The following is a 19,008-nucleotide window of genomic DNA, read 5'->3' as shown; positions in this document are numbered from 1 at the left end:
GATTACAGTGAATGGGCCCTGGTTGCTGAAAAATTTGCATCCAAAGTTGAGCATCCGGCTCACTGTAAGGCAAGTTCAGAAACATAACCTCTAATAGCATGAAGCGCGGTGGCTGAGCGGACTGAGGCGTTGACGTATGCTTTTTGTCCGCGGCTGGCTCGAGTTCGGGTCAACTCGCAATCTAATTTTTTTTTCTTTTTTTTATACTTTTAATCAATTTTTGTGTAAACTATTTTTTGGAATAAATTCTAATAATGAAGCAACATTTTATATGTTGAGATATTAATGATAACGCAAGAACGAAAGTAACGCAGGAACTTAACACAAGAACGAATGAAACGAGAGTGCTCTTCGTGACGACGACCGCAGGACACGCAAAACGCGAACGCGCGCTTCTTCTGTTCACGTGATTGCTTGCTCGTCGTACATGAGCGCTGAATGCTATATATATAGGATGATGTGAACGCTATTGGTCTAGGGATATACGCAATGCCCGTTAGACCCGCTAAGTTTAAGTGCAGGAACTATTTTCCAACACTCCCACCGTTCATGCACTCTGTTTGATTATCGGTTATATTTAAATTATTTCGCAAACGTAGAAATTTATCTTTTGGAAGAGCTTTGGTAAATATGTCAGCCTTTTGCTTCTCAGTTTCAACATATTCAATGACAATCTCGTTATTTCTGGTTAACTCTCTAATGAAATGATATTTAATATCTATGTGTTTCGTGCGCTTGTGAAACTCTGGGTTCTTCACTAGACGAATAGCACTCTGGTTATCAACATAGATTACTGTAGGGTTGAAACATTTACAGCCTAGCTCTTCCAATAGTCGTCTAAGCCATACAGCTTCTTTTGCAGTTGTGGCCGCTGCCACATATTCCGCTTCCGTCGTACTGAGACATACAAGTTTTTGTCGTTGCGAGTTCCATGTGACAATTCCGTTCGCGAGTACAAATGCATAACCCGTTGTGGATCTACGTGTTCCGACATCACCTGCAAAATCAGAGTCTGAAAAACCGAATAATTCTAATTCGCTGTTTGCCGAATATTGTATACCAAATTCGGTTGTCCCGTTTAAGTAGCGAAAGATTCTTTTAATTGCTTGCCAGTAATCAGTATTTGGACCGTTGAGATATCTGCTTACTACATTAACCGCGTATGTTATATCGGGTCTAGACACGACGGACAGATACATCAACGAGCCCAGTGCTTCGCGGAAGGGTACGCGATCGTCGAGTTTCTTTTCCTTTTCAATCGATTTAGACAATGACACATTCGGATCGGCGGGTACACTTATGTGCGTTTGGCTTCACTCATTCGAAATTTTTCTAGAATTTTGTCGGTATACGCTTTTTGATGTATAAACATGGTTTTATTGTATCTATCTCGCTCTATTTGCGCTCCGACAAAATAATGAGCATCACCAAGGGTGATAACAAATGCTTGTTCGAATGATTTAATCATAGAGTTCAAAATATCTAAAGATTTAGACGCGATTAACCCATCGTCAACAAATAGGGCGAGATACACATTTATGCCTCTATACATACCGCGAAAAATACACGGATCAGATTCACACTGCACCAGATTGAATCGTTTGAGAAATTCGCGAAATCTTTCATTCCAGCACCGAGGTGCTTGTTTTAGTTCGTAGAGTGATTTCACAAGCTTACACACGTGCACACTTTTGTCGTATTCACTGTCGAGTCCTTCGGGTATTTCCATATGTATGTCCTCTTCAAGGTTTCCATAGAGGAAGGCCGTCTGAACGTCGAACTGGATCAACTCTAAGTCAAACTGCGTGACTAAGGACAGGAACACTCTGAGCGAGTCGTATCTCACCACTGGTGAGAAGGTCTCTGTGTAGTCGAATTCTTTACGCTGTTGAAATCCTCTGGCGCAGAGTCGGGCCTTGTATCTGATTACACGGCCTGAAGTGTCTCGAAGAATCTTGAAGACCCACTTAGAGTCGATGGTCTTCCGGTTGTTTTCTCGAGGTATTATTGTCCACGTCTTGTTATTCTCGAGTGACCGAAGTTCGTCATTTATTGCTCCCACCCAATGATGAGAATTTGTTCCGGTAACAGCTTCTTTGAAAGTTTTGGGTATGTCGATTTCGGTAATGTTTACCTCGTATCTGGCAGGTTTCTTCAATGAACAACGGTCTCTCAGTTTTCTCTCATCGGTCGCTGGTGCTGTATTTGCATTTTTGGTTTGACGGGCTAGATCCTCTTCACCGTTGACTCCCTCGACCTCTGTCTCCATCTCGGCGTCATGGAAAGAATTAGACTCGCTTCCGTCTGATTCATAGGTCGGTTCCCTTTCAGTTTCTTTCGTTGAATTCCCCGGAAGTGTCAGTCTGTCTTCTTCAGATTCTTCCCGTTGATCCTTGCCGTTGATTGCTCTGGAGTTTCTTTCTGTTTGCACAAGCTCGCGCACAAGCCTGATCTCTAGAATTAGATGAGGAAGGAACAAATAAAAAGAATCCGTTTATTGAGAGAGAGATTGCGTTTCGTAATTTATGTAATTTAAAAAAGTCTAGATTGGGTAGACCTATACAAAGAATACCAACATTTGTTGCATAGGAGAAGGGAAACTGCCCTAAAACCTTCCCAGTATTCGTGAACAAAATTATACATTGGTAATATAAAAGACAATATGAATAATATAAATGCATAAAAGAACAAATAAATTGTTATCATAGAACAGTCCTTTCTCTAAATATATGGCATAATATACTTTTAAGTTTTACTGGTGTATTTCTTTATCAAATAAAAAGCTTCATTATAAAAGGAATTGTAATATTATGTTCTCATATAATTTCTCTTGACGTAGTCAAGCTAAGAATTAGTTGTTTTTCTCTAAAGAAAGGATCGTTTGAAACATAAACATAAATCAATTCAAAACAAGAATATCAATTCAGCTATAATTTGTATAATCTAGGAAATAATGCATCAATCTCTTATTTGAAATAATAAATAACTATCATCTGTCTATTAAATAATATTATTTGTACTTTAAATACTGATTAAGTATTACCAAACTCGTGTCTAAATCACAGCGAAGCATTATATTATATCATGAACTACAACAAAAACATAAGCAATAAGTTTCTCACTGAGTTTACTGAATTAAATCTTGTAATAAGAAGTCTTTGATTGACACACTAATTCACCATAGAATAAACGTAATATTTGATAATTAGTAATTCGCAAAATAATCAGTAGAATAATATAAAGTAATTGAATAAGAGCTTTTGTAGCAACGCACGCAAACGGTTATTTGATACTTGGATTACAACGACTGAAACGATTTATATATTTCGTAAAGAACGCATTCGAATTTAGTATGTAATACAAGTGAATGTAACAAATGTCCGCAAATTAACGTAATGAACGATAAACGATATTATAGAATTGATTATACCGAATTAATCGCACAAAAGAAAGAAATAAAGTTTTTTCCTTGTAAATGAAATGAAATGAAATGGTTGCAACCGAAGAATTAAGTAATTAATGGACTTTTAGACTGAGCTCAGTATTACGATTGAACTGGATATGTAAGATTAATGCAAGATTAACTAATCGGGAATTCCTTGTAAAGCATTAGACGGGATCTAATGTTAAAGAATCGGGAATTTTTTGTAATATGTTAGACGGGCGTCTAACTGTCTCTCTCGTACAGATTAAAGGCGGTACCTTAACCTTGAATATATCTGAGTTCCTCGATGACTTCTAGTATCAAGCACTGAAAGGCTTTTTCGAACGTTCCAGAAAATGGCTTCCTTCCTTTAGCTTTCCACGTGCCGGTATGGCTAGCCGGGACGTATCTCACTGGCTTCCTCTCGGCGACGATCTTAGTTGTCATTATATCTCGTTGATTCTTATATGGTGAACAAATATATGCTACTGAACACGAAGAGGCAGATCTCGGCTACCTCACTACTTAACTGAGAAAAGATGACGCAATTACTGGTTTGACTCGAACTTATGTATCACGATGTATCACGCACGATATCTGGGAGACGAATGCTCGTTCGCCCGGGCTGCGTGCCCCTCCCAACATGCTCAAGCATGCGCGGTAAACTCTCGCCTCGCCGCCTGGGACGCAACGTTGTCGGCGCCGCTTGCGCGCCTTTTCAAAGGCCTACGTAGAATGCGCGGCCTGACCTATCGAATTACAACCGCCACTGATGGCCGCAAAAAAGAACAACACAATCTTTCTCTCTCTCTCTCTCTTTCTTTTTCAACTTCAAACACTTTCGTTAAACATCACGTCACGTGATATTTTTATTTTCCTGGTTTCTGGATCGTAGAGTCGATAGTTGTGAGTCATTTTGGTATCCAACGAAGATCATCTTTTTCGACTTCGGATCTATCTTCTTTCTGAACAGGTCATTGATGTGTACATAAGCTTCGCTGCCGAATACTCGTAGATGATTGAGTTCAAGCTTCTTTTTTGTCCAGATTTCAAGAGGAGTTGAGTCCATGTTTTGAGTTGAAGTTGTCCTGTTCAGAACATACACGGCAGTAGAGACAGCCTCTGCCCAGAGTGATCTTGGCAGTTCTTTTGCGTGGAGCATCGTTCTCGCTGATTCCACTATCGTACGATTGTCTCTCTCTGCTCTGCCATTCTGCTCCGGTGTATATGGAGCTGTTGTTTCATGTTGGATGCCCCTTAATGATAGAAATTTCTTCATATCATTGTTGCAGTATTCTCTGCCATTGTCAGTATGGAGTATTTTTATTCTCTTCTCAAATTTATTGAAGATCATTCCTTCGTACTCTTTAAACTTTTCAAACACATCTGACTTGTGTTTGATGAAGTATACATGACGAAAGCCGGACGCATCATTTTTGAAGACCACGAAAAATCTTGTACCTCCTAGGGACGGTTCTGAAATTGGTCCGGTTACATCTGAGTGTATGTACTCTCCGGGTTCTCTGGTCATAGTGTGCTCTTTGATCTTGTATGAATTTCTGTGAGCTTTGCCAATTTCACAGTGCTCACAAAAGAAGTCACTTGTGTTCGACAGCTTCACACCGTTCACGAGTTCTTGACGGATCATATTCTTGAGGGTGCCTTTGTTGACATGTCCGAGTCGTTCATGCCAGGTCCGTAGGTCTGACACCGTGATATTGGCCTCTTGTTGTTTCTTCACTCTGAAGAGCATGCGATAAACATCATTGTTTTGCTTCACACCTTCAGCCAGCACTTTGTCGTCTTTTATAACAACCACTCGTTGCCCGGTGAACTTTATTTTCAACCCTTTGGTTGTACACACACCGACAGAGAACAGATTCTTTCTGATCTTCGGGACGTAGAGTACGTTTTCAATTTTCGCGGATTCCCACTGTCCGTTCACTAACCTCTCAATGTTTACTGTTCCACGACCTGTCACTTCACATGATCCGTTGTCTCCTAGGGTAATCTTTTCACCGTCGATAACTTCGAACTCGGAGAACCACTCGCGTCGGTAACTGATGTGGCATGAAGCGCCACTGTCGATAAGCCAGATATCTCTGATATCTTTCGGTAGCCTTCTGTCCTCGTCACTGTTCACGGCGCGAATTTCACTGTTGCTACGCGTCGCGGAAAAAGCCACTGATGCTTCTTTGTCTTCTTCAGTGTTTCTTTTGTCGTCTTGTTTCCCGCTCTCCTTTTTCTTTTTCTCGTAGCAATCTCGAACAAAATGGCCCTTTTTTTGCAGTAATAGCAGATGATTTCTCTTCCTTTTTCTTTCTTAGTTTTTCTGTATTTATGATCACGTGTTTTCTCGTTCGTTTTCAGGGTCATAGCTGCTAGTGCGCTTGCCATTTCGTCGTCCGTTGTAAGACGGGCCTCTTCTCGAAGAAGTCGTTCTGTTAGTAGATCCACTGTCTGTTTCTCTTCGTCCACGCTGTCCCACGCCGTCCTCAGCGCATTGAATTTTGAGGGTAGACTTCCGATAATCTTTGCTAGAATAGCTGTGTCGGAAATAACCTCGCCAACATCTCGAAGTTTCATGGCCATGTTTTGCACTTTAGCCACGTGCTGGATCACGGACTCGTTGCTGTCCATTCTGTACTCGTGGAATTGCTGTGTCAGTTTGTTCGAAGATGATTTCTGTTCGTGTATCCTCGTCAATTTGTCCCACATCTCCTTGGATGTATTGCATGTTAGCAGCGGTTGCATTTGTTCGGCCTCCACAGTTGACGATATCAGAAATTGCGCTTTCGCATCTTTTCGGATCCATGCTTGGCGTTGAGCTTCTTGGCCGGGTTCGGGTTTTACTTCAATTCCGCAGACGATATTTTGCAGGTCTCTCGCGGTGAGCACCGCTTTCAACTGAAATTTCCAGACTTGAAAATTTCTTCCGTTGAATTTCGCGACGTTTCTTGCCGATAACTCATCAGCCATATCGCTGCTTTTACTCCGAAATTGGACCGAACACAGAAGTTAAACGCGATGTATCTCACTCGCACCGACCAGCTCACGTGTCGCAAAAAACTCGTTACGCGAAACCTTCGTTTACCTTGTTCGGCCTCCACAGTTGACGATATCAGAAATTGCGCTTTCGCATCTTTTCGGATCCATGCCTTTTTGCACTACGCGTCGACTGGGCCCATAACCTGTTAGGATATTAATGATAACGCAAGAACGAAAGTAACGCAGGAACTAACACAAGAACGAATGAAACGAGAGTGCTCTTCGTGACGACGACCGCAGGACACGCGAAACGCGAACGCGCGCTTCTTCTGTTCACGTGATTGCTTGCTCGTCGTACATGAGCGCTGAATGCTATATATATAGGATGATGTGAACGCTATTGGTCTAGGGATATACGCAATGCCCGTTAGACCCGCTAAGTTTAAGTGCAGGAACTATTTTCGAATATTATATATAAAAAAATATAATTTTATATGTACGTAATGAAAGAGAATACGAGTTATTATTATAATAAAAAAGAATAAGAATTGTAGTTTAAAAAAAAAGTGAAAAAATTATGGGATAATAAACAAAAAATATTACGTTATATGTCATATAATTATAAAATAAAATAGTTAATACATCGTCAGTATAATAAATACAATACGTAGTTAATACATAGTCAATACATAGTCAATAAATAATTAGTTATGTAAAATGAAAAAAAATAAATAAAATGTAGTCAGTAGATAAAAAGTAAATGTGTATATATAAATAATCAAAGTAATAAAAATATAAATAGTTATTAAAAATACAAGTGTACACTTGCTCAACATTTTAACAAAATTTTCAAACAATTTTTCAGCAACTTCTTTCGCACATGTATTAAATTTTCTTAATGGATCAGCGTTAATTAAATTAAATTGTAATAGCATGTCTGCAAAAAAAATGTAATATTACATCTCTAATACTGACATTTACACAAATACTGACACAAAGAAACAAAGAAATATTTACCTCGAAAATATGCAATGCTATCAGTTAAATCGTCTTTTGATATATCACATATTGTGCTAATAGCTGTATGTGTTCTATCAATGTTGGATCCACAGATGTTTCTATTTTTATATGTTTGCAAATTTTGTGAGAGTGCACTAACGTAGACTGCTTTACTGTTAAAAATTCGTAAGAATTCTAACCACGAAAAGAAACGAAGGGGTCCTCAGACCCTACGAGTCTTTTGTTAGAATTTGTCTGCGCATGCGCACATAGAAAAAATACCTGTTCTGGAACTCGAACAAAGGCACAAAAGATTCGTGCCGTTATACCGTTACATTTGTTTTATCTGTGTCTATCTTCTCGAATATTCGAAATCTATATATATGAAATAGAATGTATGTATGTATGTATGTATGTTCTTTATACACTCTTAAACTATTCGACCGAATTTTTACCAAAAGTATATAAAATAGGGGTGGAATTTTCCGGGGAGTGTTATAGAGTGTATAGTTATTTGTTACCGATTTTTTTGAGAATCGGTATCCGAAATTTTTCCAATTTTTCGGGAAATAATTGACCGAATCTTAAAAAATTGTATACAAAATAGGGGTAGAATTTCCCAGGGAGTGCCATAAACTGTATAGTTTTTCGTTACCGATCTTGTTGGGAATTGGTATCCGAACTGATAAAGGAATTTTTTTTGATTAAGGATATTAAAACACAAATAAAGTCGTTTGAAGAAAAACAACTCCTGGGCGAAGCCCGGGTAACCAGCTAGTAATATATAAATAAATACTTCCACTTTTTTTGCTATTTATTCTCAAGATTTTAGAATAAATAATTAATACATAAATTCGTATTCTCTTTTATTGCGTACATATAAAATTATATTTTTTATATATAAAATGTTGCTTCATTATTAGAATTTATTCCAAAAAATAGTTTACACAAAAATTGATTAAAAGTATAAAAAAAAAAGAAAAAAAATAGATTGCGAGTTGACTCGAACTCGAGCCAGCCGCGGACAAAAAGCATACGTCAACGCCTCAGTCCGCTCAGCTACCGCGCTTCATGCTATTAAAGGTTATGTTTCTGAACTTGCCTTACAGTGAGCCGGAAGCTCAACTTTGGAGGCAAATTTCTCAGCAACCAGGGCCCATTCACTGTAATCCCTTTACAGCGTTTATGTACTCGACATCCTTTTTCGAATGAGCTATGTCTCAATCCATAACTCATTTTACACCTCGTGCCATCTCCTTGTCAGCTCAGTCAATTTAAGGGGGGAAACCACAGTAGAGCACGAAAAAGTAAGGCTATTTTCGGGAATTTTTTTTTGGGTCAATGAAATGAATCAAAAATCTGTAAAATGAGCAGTATAATATCATAAACGAACTACAATTTAAAATTTTTTGACGCATTTTTATTACAAAATGGCGGCTGTGCAGCACTTGTCCTGTGGCGCCTATTTTTACAGGAGGGCCCATGGGCGGACATCTACAGTCCGTAATTTTTGACCTGGAACAAAAAATGAAAGTTTTTTAGATTCTATATATAAATGGGTATGGAACTGCGTAGGATTTTTTCGATATGTTAATTTTTCGCAAAATGGCGCACATTTTAAGAAAAACTTGCAAATGTAACCAAAAAAAAAAAAACGCCATAAAATTGTTGATAAAAAAAAACCATATAATATAAAAAAAAACCCTACGCAGTTCCATAGAGAAAGGTATTCTGAATATACTGTGAAAATTTCAAACCGATCGGTAAAAATTTATTCGAGTTATGTGTCCGCCCAGTTAAAAAAAAGTGGTTTCAAGAAAAACGCGTTTAAAGTTTTAAGTACTGTAAAATCATATAATATTTTTATATACCTCTAATCGGCGATGCCTGCACCATACAATTGGCCTTCTTCGTCAATTTCCTGTTGATGTTTGGCCTTTCGAATTGACATCTGGTCGATTCTGGCCTGTTTTGCGCCCTCTGTCATGGATCGCTCCGCCTTCTGTATTCGCTTTTCATCTAATTCCATACACAGCTCATAACTTTTCGGGCCGATTTTTATCCCCATGACTTCGATTATGTGTAATCACTGCTTATTTTCACTATTATTCGAATATTATGGAACGTATACACGAGGCGAAGCGAAGCGAAGCAAAAAAGCGTCCGTTTCAACGATCGAGATCCGGTCTACTAACGTTACACACGTGTTCTTTTAATGCATATTGGACATGTTGACACCTATAGGCATTCTTAAGTACTATATAATTTTCGGAGAAATTCTATAGTATTCTATAGTAGAAGGCTATTCCTTCTCCATCGACTGCCATTATACCTGCTCCCGTACTTATAAATTACAGCGCGCGCCGGAATCACAGAAGGCGCTCGGAGCATACCTGAGAGGCGTTGCCACAGAATAGAAAATTTGGGTATTTACACATTTTTGCGGCACTCCATCTTTTGGAATATTATTCTTAAGACCCTAAAGCACCTTATAAGCGAAAAAAAAATTTTTCGATTTTTTCAAAATTTTACTGTGGTTTCCCCCCTTAAATAATACCGGACAGATCTGTACTGTTAGCTACGTAGCCTCGAGAGAGGAAATATTCCTCGTATCTTTCGTTCTCGAACTCTGGAATCAAAGATCGCATTATGATAGAACATTAAGTTCATCACAGTTCGCTAGACAACTTGCTAGCTATCTATTAAAATGATTAATGATTTGCCAGAGTACGATATATGTTACCTGAAAGCGACTGCCTTCCTGGTCTATGGATAATAATGGTCTCCTTGACCAAGCCCATGAGGGCATTCTCAATGTGCCAAGATGGCTGACTCGTCCTTCGTTAGATTGATTACGTCGCAATGGCGAAGTTCGTCCTTCCTTCACGCTGCTCGATTTGAGGATATCTAGATATCGTGGTATCTTTCCTCTTAGCAGTATCGAAATTTACAACTCTCGGTTGGTTTGCAATGACTCAAATATCGCCACGATCACAATAGCGTATCAACGCTCAACTCAGTTAAACGAATCTTCTCGAAAGAACGAAAGAAATAATTAAACGCGACTATCCGCTACGACGGCCGAACGCTAAATGCCCGCTCTTCTTCTTCTTCTTCTTCTTCTTACGTCCCCAATGGATTTCTGGCTCCGTGGGAGCCAAAGTATCACGCTTTCTTGACAAGAAGAGATGGGGGACTCTCCGGGGTAAGAGTCGCCCTCTTGCATAATCACAGTGTATCTCAATCCTCTCTTATGGTAAAGGAGAGCTGGCTCCATAACAATCGAGATTATAATGTAAACTCCATAAGAATCAGATCACCGGTCAAATTTACAATCGATCCAATTAATACAATCAACGATAACAAGTCAAATTTTCAATCGTTCTCAGAAGAGTAAACTCCATAATTATCAAGAGCTACAATTCAAATCCATCGCATATTTACGTTGCATATCACGGTCAAACACCACTGATAGTAGCTCAATCCAATATTCAATTAATACAATCAACGATTACAAAATTTTCAATCGCTCTCAAATAAGTAAATTCCATAACTATCAATGGCTACCATTCAAAAATATCGCATATTTACATCGCATATCACGGTCAAACACCACTAATAGTAGTTCAAAACTTTTGAGTAATCCTTAATTTTCTCATTTAGGTTATTCCAAAATCGCTTCTTAACCTTTCGTTTTCCCGATGAAGTAATTATCGCAAGATTATATCAACAACACTCAAACTAAGAATCTATATCCTCATATGTCATCAAGAGAACGCATCTTTAAACGAGACCCCGATATCTCCATATAATATGATCAAGTAATCAAACACTGCTTATGATACCAAAGAACGACTGAAACGCGTGGTCGACATCCCAAGCAACTCCCCCGAGATAGGAACGCCCAGGAGGGTCGACCAACGCTCATATAGATACAAAGTTATATAAAAGTTACAAGTAATGATGAACCAGAATAAAGAGGAACGTAGAAAACATACCAGATTACTATACAAAAGACTCCAACGTCAATGAAACCATCGCCACCATACACGCCAATAACAACTTTCTAAATCAACCTAGTTTCAATATACAATGGAATGTAATCACGTACATAGCATGCTAATCGTGGCATGCTCCATTGACTGGAATCCATATACAACTCGAGAATAACATAAGCAAAGCAATGGGCATAAATCGTAAACATAAGAAAAACTCTTAAACTCAAATCAACTTAACGGTTAGAAGCAAGAATCTCAATTCAAATCTATATTCATCCATATACAGAAAATTAAATTGAAATAAATTCTCAAGATTCACTGAAAATGTACTGAAAATACGTTTTTTCTTACACATTCTTACAAAATAAATTCAAGCAGATCTTATGTAATCAAGCAGAACATAAACGCTACGCACGCAAATATAAAATTAACTTACAAACTAAATACAATATAAAAACTCGAACACATAAATACGGCGGTTTTCTAATTCTACCTATATTTAATGTACAATACGCATTCCTCATAGTGACAAAAACCTTAGGATATAGTCCAAGGAATGTGATCACACACGCAAAAAAAGTTAATCTTGGCATGTTCCATTGACAGAAATCTATGCACAACTCGAGAATAACACGAGCAACGCAAATGAAGATGCTATCTTTCACGAAAGACCAGGAAACATATTTTCGGATCAGGCTAATCGTCCGTAAAGAACATAGATTACACCAATTCACGTGAACGCAGAATGCTCTCCAAGGAAGTCCATTCTTTCGATCGTTCTTTCGCTAGAAAGTACTCCCGATCATTTATAAGCTCAAATATCAATCACGTGAACACAGAGAGCTCCGCTAAGGAAGTTCGTTCTTTCGATCGATCTTTCACATGAAAGAACTCCCGATTATTTATAATACCGATCAAATATTGAAAAAACTCCCGATCATTCATACTGCAGATAAACACTCCAATCAGTCTTCCTCCTTATATAGTTCAATAAATGCTATCTTTCGCGAGGAGAATATGTCTTTCCAAACACAACCAGATCACGTGAACACAGACCGCAATCCTCGATCGATCTTTCACTTGAAAGTACTCTCGATCCAATCACGTGAACACAGAGAGCTCCGCTAAGGAGTCCGTTCTTTCGATCGATCTTTCACATGAAAGAACTCCCGATCATTTATAATACCGATCAAATATTGAAAGAACTCCCAATCATTTATACTGCAGATAAACACTCCAATCAGTCTTCCTCTTTATATAGTTTAATAAATGCTATCTTTCGCGAGGAGTATATATGTCTTTCCAAACACAACCAGATCACGTGAACACAGAATGCTCCATTAAATGCAGACCGATCTTCGATCGATCTTTCACTTAAAAGTACTTTCGATCCTTTATAATACAGATCAAATATAGTTCCATAAAGATAAAGATGCCCAAAACACAAAAGCAGGGAGCCCGCCTCAGGATTTCTTCATAATTTCCGAATGTAGGCACATGAGCCGGCGTCCGGTACGGACGTCGGCTCAAAGCGGACTCCGAATGCCCGCTCGGCGAGCTGCACGCACGTCCCGGCACGCCTGAGTATTCGCTGTATCATTCCGCCGCGGCGTGATCCGTTGTCGGGGCGCAACGCGGTCGGCGCAGCGCGCGCAAAACACATAATAACGCAAATGAAGTCGGTAACGGTACCACTGTCGCCATCTATGACTGCTCTACCGTACCACCACTAATACATCAACAACTAACATAGATGTCGACAGATACACAATCTCTCTTCTTTTTTACCTTACTCTTTAAACACACGTGGTGTACTGAAGGTGTTTCTAGAAAACGTTATTCGTGACGCGGTTACCTACAGCGAGCATGCAAAGAGAAAGACTGTGACTGCCATGGACGTTATACAACGTGAATATATGTTCTGTAGCGCCAAGGAAGAACCTTATACGGCTTCGGCGGTTAAGGTAGTTCTCTTGTCCTTATACTAGAGAAAATCGATTTTCTATAGATTTTCTTGAAACTGTGAATATACGTTAATTTAGGTGTGCTTTATGCGTGGTATAAAGTCCAGGTATAAAGTTCAGTACTTCTTCCGGTATAAAAAATCAAGATACTGAGCCTCAAAGTTTCAACTTTTACTAATGAAAAGGTTTTCCAAGCCAAACGGTAAGAGATACCGAGGTTGGCCAAGAGGACCAAAGTTGCTCCTCTCGTCGAGTTCTATAAGGAAAAATGCCAAAGTAAAAAAAATTAAATTTTAAAACTTATTTTGGTAAAAATTTAAACTTTGAGGCTCAGTATCTTGATTTTTTATACCGAAGGAGGTACTGAAATTTATACTACGCATAAAGCATACCTAAATTAACGTATATTCACAGTTTCAAAAAAATCTATAGAAAATCGATTTTCTCTAGTATAAGGACAAGAGAACTATCTTAAATGTAGACAATTTTTAATGCATACACAATTCTCGCATGTATTTCTTATACTACCATATTTTAATTAAACTATTACCATATTCGAGTTGATTATTAATACTTTTTATTTTTGAATATCCATGCATGACTCTTGATCATGAGAAGCAACTGTGCAAAACCATAATTTAAGAGATGAGGTTACGTGGAGGGAGATTCAACTTATTATTTGACTACAGCGCTATCTCGAAGTTAGAAACTATATCTCATAAGTACTGCGACCGACGTGTTATTTGTTAAATGGCATCTTACTTATTCATATTTTACTTGAATAATTTTAATTTGCGCAGATGTTACAAGGGTGGCGGCAGTCCCGCTGCTCTCTCAACTACAAAGACATTCTCCACTTCGAGCGGACTGAGTGTGGAGCAGCGTATGGCGGCGGAACGGTTACGCGGCGTCGCCGTTGTTGTCTGTCACGACTGTCGCATCATGGTTATCCAGATAATCAAGAGTTCAAGAACAACGCGTGCAACGATACGCAACAATGTCATTTCTCGCCTCACCCTAAACCTTTCTCCTGCCTATATTTAATTCTTGTCGCTTTTTAGTAACAACTACGTCATGGATGCTGTTGCATTGTTTCTCTCTATTGTTTCTCCAAGTGTAATTAGGATTTCACGTTTTATTGTACATCTATTACGCAATGGGAACAATCAATATCATTCGACACAACATGAAAGCAGATGAAAAGGAATTCGCATAAATAAAAATAGAACATTTGTTTTCTCGTGGTATGAGTCGCTACATGAATTTTGTTAACAAGATAATGATGATGTAAGAATTCTCCATGAAATGTATCTATAAAATATGGTAGTGTGAACTCTTTAAGCCAACTCTCTTTAAGCTTTACATATTAAAGCATTTGTGTTCTGAGCTAAAGAGTTCTTCTTTTCTTCAAATGATAAACATTTTAGATCAGAAAGAAGAAGAGAATGGAGTGAAGGGGAGAAAGAGACGATTAACATAATATGATTGTTTCTATCAGATACTAATGCCATTTTAAATGTCTATGTAAAACATGTGCGTATTATGATGACCACTTCAGCTCATATGAATACATCGGTACAACTGATGCTCATGCTTTGCACTTGTAAGTATTTTATTAGTTTATACACTTCGATAAAATGAGAGTCACAGATTTCATCATCTTGGATTTTTTTAGATTGGTTCTATGGAATATGAATTATTTTTACATTTTGATATTTTCTCAAAATGTAAAAATTCTATTGTAATTATATAATTTTACTAGTAATTTCATATCTATGTCATTTTCGTATATCTGTGATTTTTGTAGGTAGTAGAGTTTCTTTGCCACAGATATTCCCATATTCCCCAGAATCTAAAAATCCGCAAAATTGAAAGCCCGACATGTTAGAAATTCAAAGATTTAAGAATCTGTGAATCTATAAATCTTCGGTAATTACCTTCTCGGTGCAACAATTGAAAACGTTCTTCACATAGGATAAAGTTTATATCGTTTATTCTCTATTAGATAAATGCACAAAGTATTTTTCTCGATTAGATATTATACCATATTTTACATGTTATTTTACTTAAATAACCGATTTAATACAAATTATTTATTTGGTATTAAAGTAGCGTACTGCTGCGTTTAAGATATGTTTATTTGTTATTAAAAATATTAATTCAGAACATGCAGATGTATAATAAATTATTATTGTCGAATTATTTTTTTTATACATGTATTATTTTTTATTATTTATATTAATTTATATTAATTTATCAAAATATAAAATAAGGGAGAAGAAGGAAATTAAAATACTTAAACAAAGATTCAGCAAAATAGAAGTCGAGTAAAACACAACCAAAGATATTAAATAAGAAAAGTTATGCAAAAATTTAGAAGTCTTAAAGCGTTAAGACCGTAAAATCGAAGAAAGAATTTTGAGATTTACAAATCAAATGGTTTAAAAATCAAACAATATAAAGGATTATGAATCTATATTTATTAGAAAAATTTGAAAGTGATAAAATTCGGTGATAAAAATTCCACAATTTCGAAAAATTTGAATAGTCGCGGATCTAAAGATTTAAGAAAGAATTTAAGAATATAAAAATTCAAAAATTCTCTTACAAATTTTTTACATTTTTTTTATAAATCCCTAATTTCAATAATCCTTAATGTCACAAATTTGAATTTCGTATATCATGTTTGTGACTACATATTCCACAGGATAAGTAAATCCTTGGATCTTTAATTTTTTGCTTCTACATATCTTTAAATTTCAAAATTTTTTATATAAATCAATCAAGAAACTATGATATTGTTTACAGTATTATATAGTATTCACGGTATTCAATACCATGAAATCTTAAATATAAACATTGATTACTAATGATATGGATTCTTGCACGCCATCAATCGTTGTTTATCATAATTTCTTAACTAATTTAAAATTACATTCTTTCTTTAAGATTATGCATATGTTAAGGAGGTTGAAGCGATCCAGTTGAGTCAATTGACGGTTTAGAAAAAAGTTTTTTATTAGGTCATTAAAAAATCTGTATTAGGTATCATTTTATTCTCCATACGCTGCTATTGCATAAAACGTATAGTAAAAGTATCATATTATGCATCTTTATATTTTAATTAGCTAAAAACGAAACACTTTTTTGCCAATGCCAACTTGAAAACTTGTAGTATTGCTAATTATTTCAATATAAAAATGGCATGAATATATGTTTTGCCGTTGATAGAATGAAATAATGATTCTTACTGGTAGCTCCCTTGACAATTATATAAGCTATCGATTTTTTAATAACTTTCCGTCGATTATATTAAATACGATTGAAACTTGGCAACGTTTCACTTTTATGGGGTTGGTAGCAGTACTCGCCTCTGTGTTGAGCCACGTAACGGCAGTTGCTAAACGTAAACATGCCGGTGAATTTTCTGTCATTCTGGATAAGAGGTTAGGTGCCCGCGTTTTGGCTATACCCAAATCCTGTCGGTATGTGCACGCTTTTGGTTCTCTTCCGTGCTGTGTCTACTATTTTGTAGTAATGTCAACGATTTTAAGGTTCTCTTTTATGTTATGTTCACAATTTTTTGGTTTTCTTCCGTTAGATTCATGATTTTTTGGTTTTATTTCCAAAGAGAATCAAAAATTCGTGGACATAGCACGGAAGAGAACCACAAAAATGTGCACATACCGACAGGATTCGGGTACAGCCAAAACGCGGGCGACGCTGCGTTGCCACATCTACCTACTCGCGAACTATCAACTGCTATTTCAGTCTAATTTCGATCGCTTTAACTTGTAATATATTTGTTATTAGATGGTGAATACGTGTTTTCTTGCGTTCTAAATGTTCGCATTAATTTACTGTACGCGTAGGCACGTTTTTTGAGCGTTTATATAGACTAGATATTAAAGAAAATTGGGATCAATCATCGCCGTCAACGCTTTCTCCATCTAACCCCATGTAAAACGACGCATTTTTGGAAATTAATATCTCAGCTTCTGGATGGTCAATAAATCTGAAATAATTCTCACACATGCGGTAGATCCTATACTATCATATATATTTTTTACAAACTAAAATCTAGAGTTGACCAAACTGCTTCAACCTCCTTAATGCATATGCTCAGCGATATACTCAGACTTATGGTTTTATCAAAATGGTTCACGACCATATCTCGTAATCTTTAGCTATCTTTTCAATTATTTACATTGTAAATAAATACTGCAGATCTATAAATAAAAACAATAACATGTTTTATTTAACTTTAATGAAGTACACAACTGAATGAAGAAAAATTAAGGTATGCAATATCGTTGTAGAGCTATTGTAGAAATGAAGGCAGAACCAAAGGTTGAAGCTTTATAAAAATAAAAATAATCGATCATATAAAGCCTCTTGTTGTAGATTCTTCTTTTGTAAGATATTACTGTGTTGATCTTCCATAATAAATAATAACATGTTTAAAACTGTATGCCTAAGAAGTATATAAGATATTCTAAAAATACATGTACCAATAGTTTTATTTGTAAGAAAATATAGTTTAAAGAGACAAATCAATGTAATTTTTAATTGATATCACTAATTTGAAATTTAATCAAATATTCCTTTTTTATTTTCCTTCAAATATACTTTTACTATTAAATACTTTTACTATTAAATACTTTTACTATTATATACTTTTACTATTAGATACTTTTATTATTAAATTATATTATTTAATATGTTAGTCACATTAAATTATGTAAATAGATTCACAATTGACCAGATTTAACTCTAAATACAACATTAACCAGAATACGGACCAACGTTTTACAATTAACGAAAAAATAAAGGAATTTTGAATCTCATATTTTTTTAGAATATCTTGTATACACCGAATAATTACAACTAATTGTATGAAAAGAAAGATAGAGTAAAGAAAATATCGTAGAAGAAAAGCAGCTGGAAAATTACCAATACATTTTATTATAACAATATTCATATATTTATGTCAGTGGATAAAATAAATTTAATAGAAACTTTAGATAAGAAATGCAAGAAAGAAAATAAATATACAAGAATTGATATCACTATATCACTAAATGCGTGTCTCAATGAGGGTGTAGGAAACATAAATTGATTAACATACTTGATGTGTGTTATTAATCAAATATTTAAATAGGATTATTGATAATTAAATGTTAATTAATTATGTTTTTTTTGCATATAAACTGAATAGCGATTATATAGTTCTACAAAGAATTAATTTATTATATCGCGTGTTGCTGCGCAAATAAATGTGCATAAGAATATATATAAAAAATGTTATCTGAATTATGTTGATTGTACATATTGTAAACGACTTTTTTTAAATTTTAAAATACATCTTACAACGACATTATTTATTTCGAATTTCTTTAAATACAAACAAACAAAGCTGTGACAGTAGTGACTGTTATTAAATGAATATATAAGCGAAGATCAGCCCCAGCAAACGCAAAAGGATTAAAAGATATTAAAATTTTTTAATACCTTTGAATCCCTTTTTTGGCGGAATTAGATGAAATTAGATGGGATTCGAAATGAGATGGTCCAATCCCATGAAATCCAAAAAAGACATTTTCAATTCCATCCAATCCTATGAAATCCGTAAAGG

The 19,008-nt window shown here is 36.1% G+C and overlaps 1 protein-coding gene across 11 annotated transcripts in view; it reads left to right on the top strand.

The window, feature by feature from the left end:
• Positions 1–18,753, top strand: part of Spir (spire type actin nucleation factor) — a 179,911-nt gene extending 161,158 nt beyond the window's left edge. For all 11 annotated transcript variants that reach the window (XM_071778389.1, XM_071778386.1, XM_071778387.1 and 8 more), the window contains one exon: positions 14,174–18,753. In XM_071778389.1, coding sequence (XP_071634490.1) covers positions 14,174–14,417 — 244 coding nt within the window. In that variant the 3' untranslated portion in view covers positions 14,418–18,753. The remainder of the gene's footprint in view (positions 1–14,173) is intronic.
• The last annotated feature ends 255 nt before the right edge of the window (positions 18,754–19,008 follow it).

This window comes from Temnothorax longispinosus, chromosome 5 (assembly GCF_030848805.1).
Source record: "Temnothorax longispinosus isolate EJ_2023e chromosome 5, Tlon_JGU_v1, whole genome shotgun sequence".
NCBI lineage: Eukaryota > Metazoa > Arthropoda > Insecta > Hymenoptera > Formicidae > Temnothorax > Temnothorax longispinosus.
The sequence above is the reverse complement of the archived record's forward strand: the minus strand, read 5'-3'. Positions and strand labels throughout refer to the sequence as shown.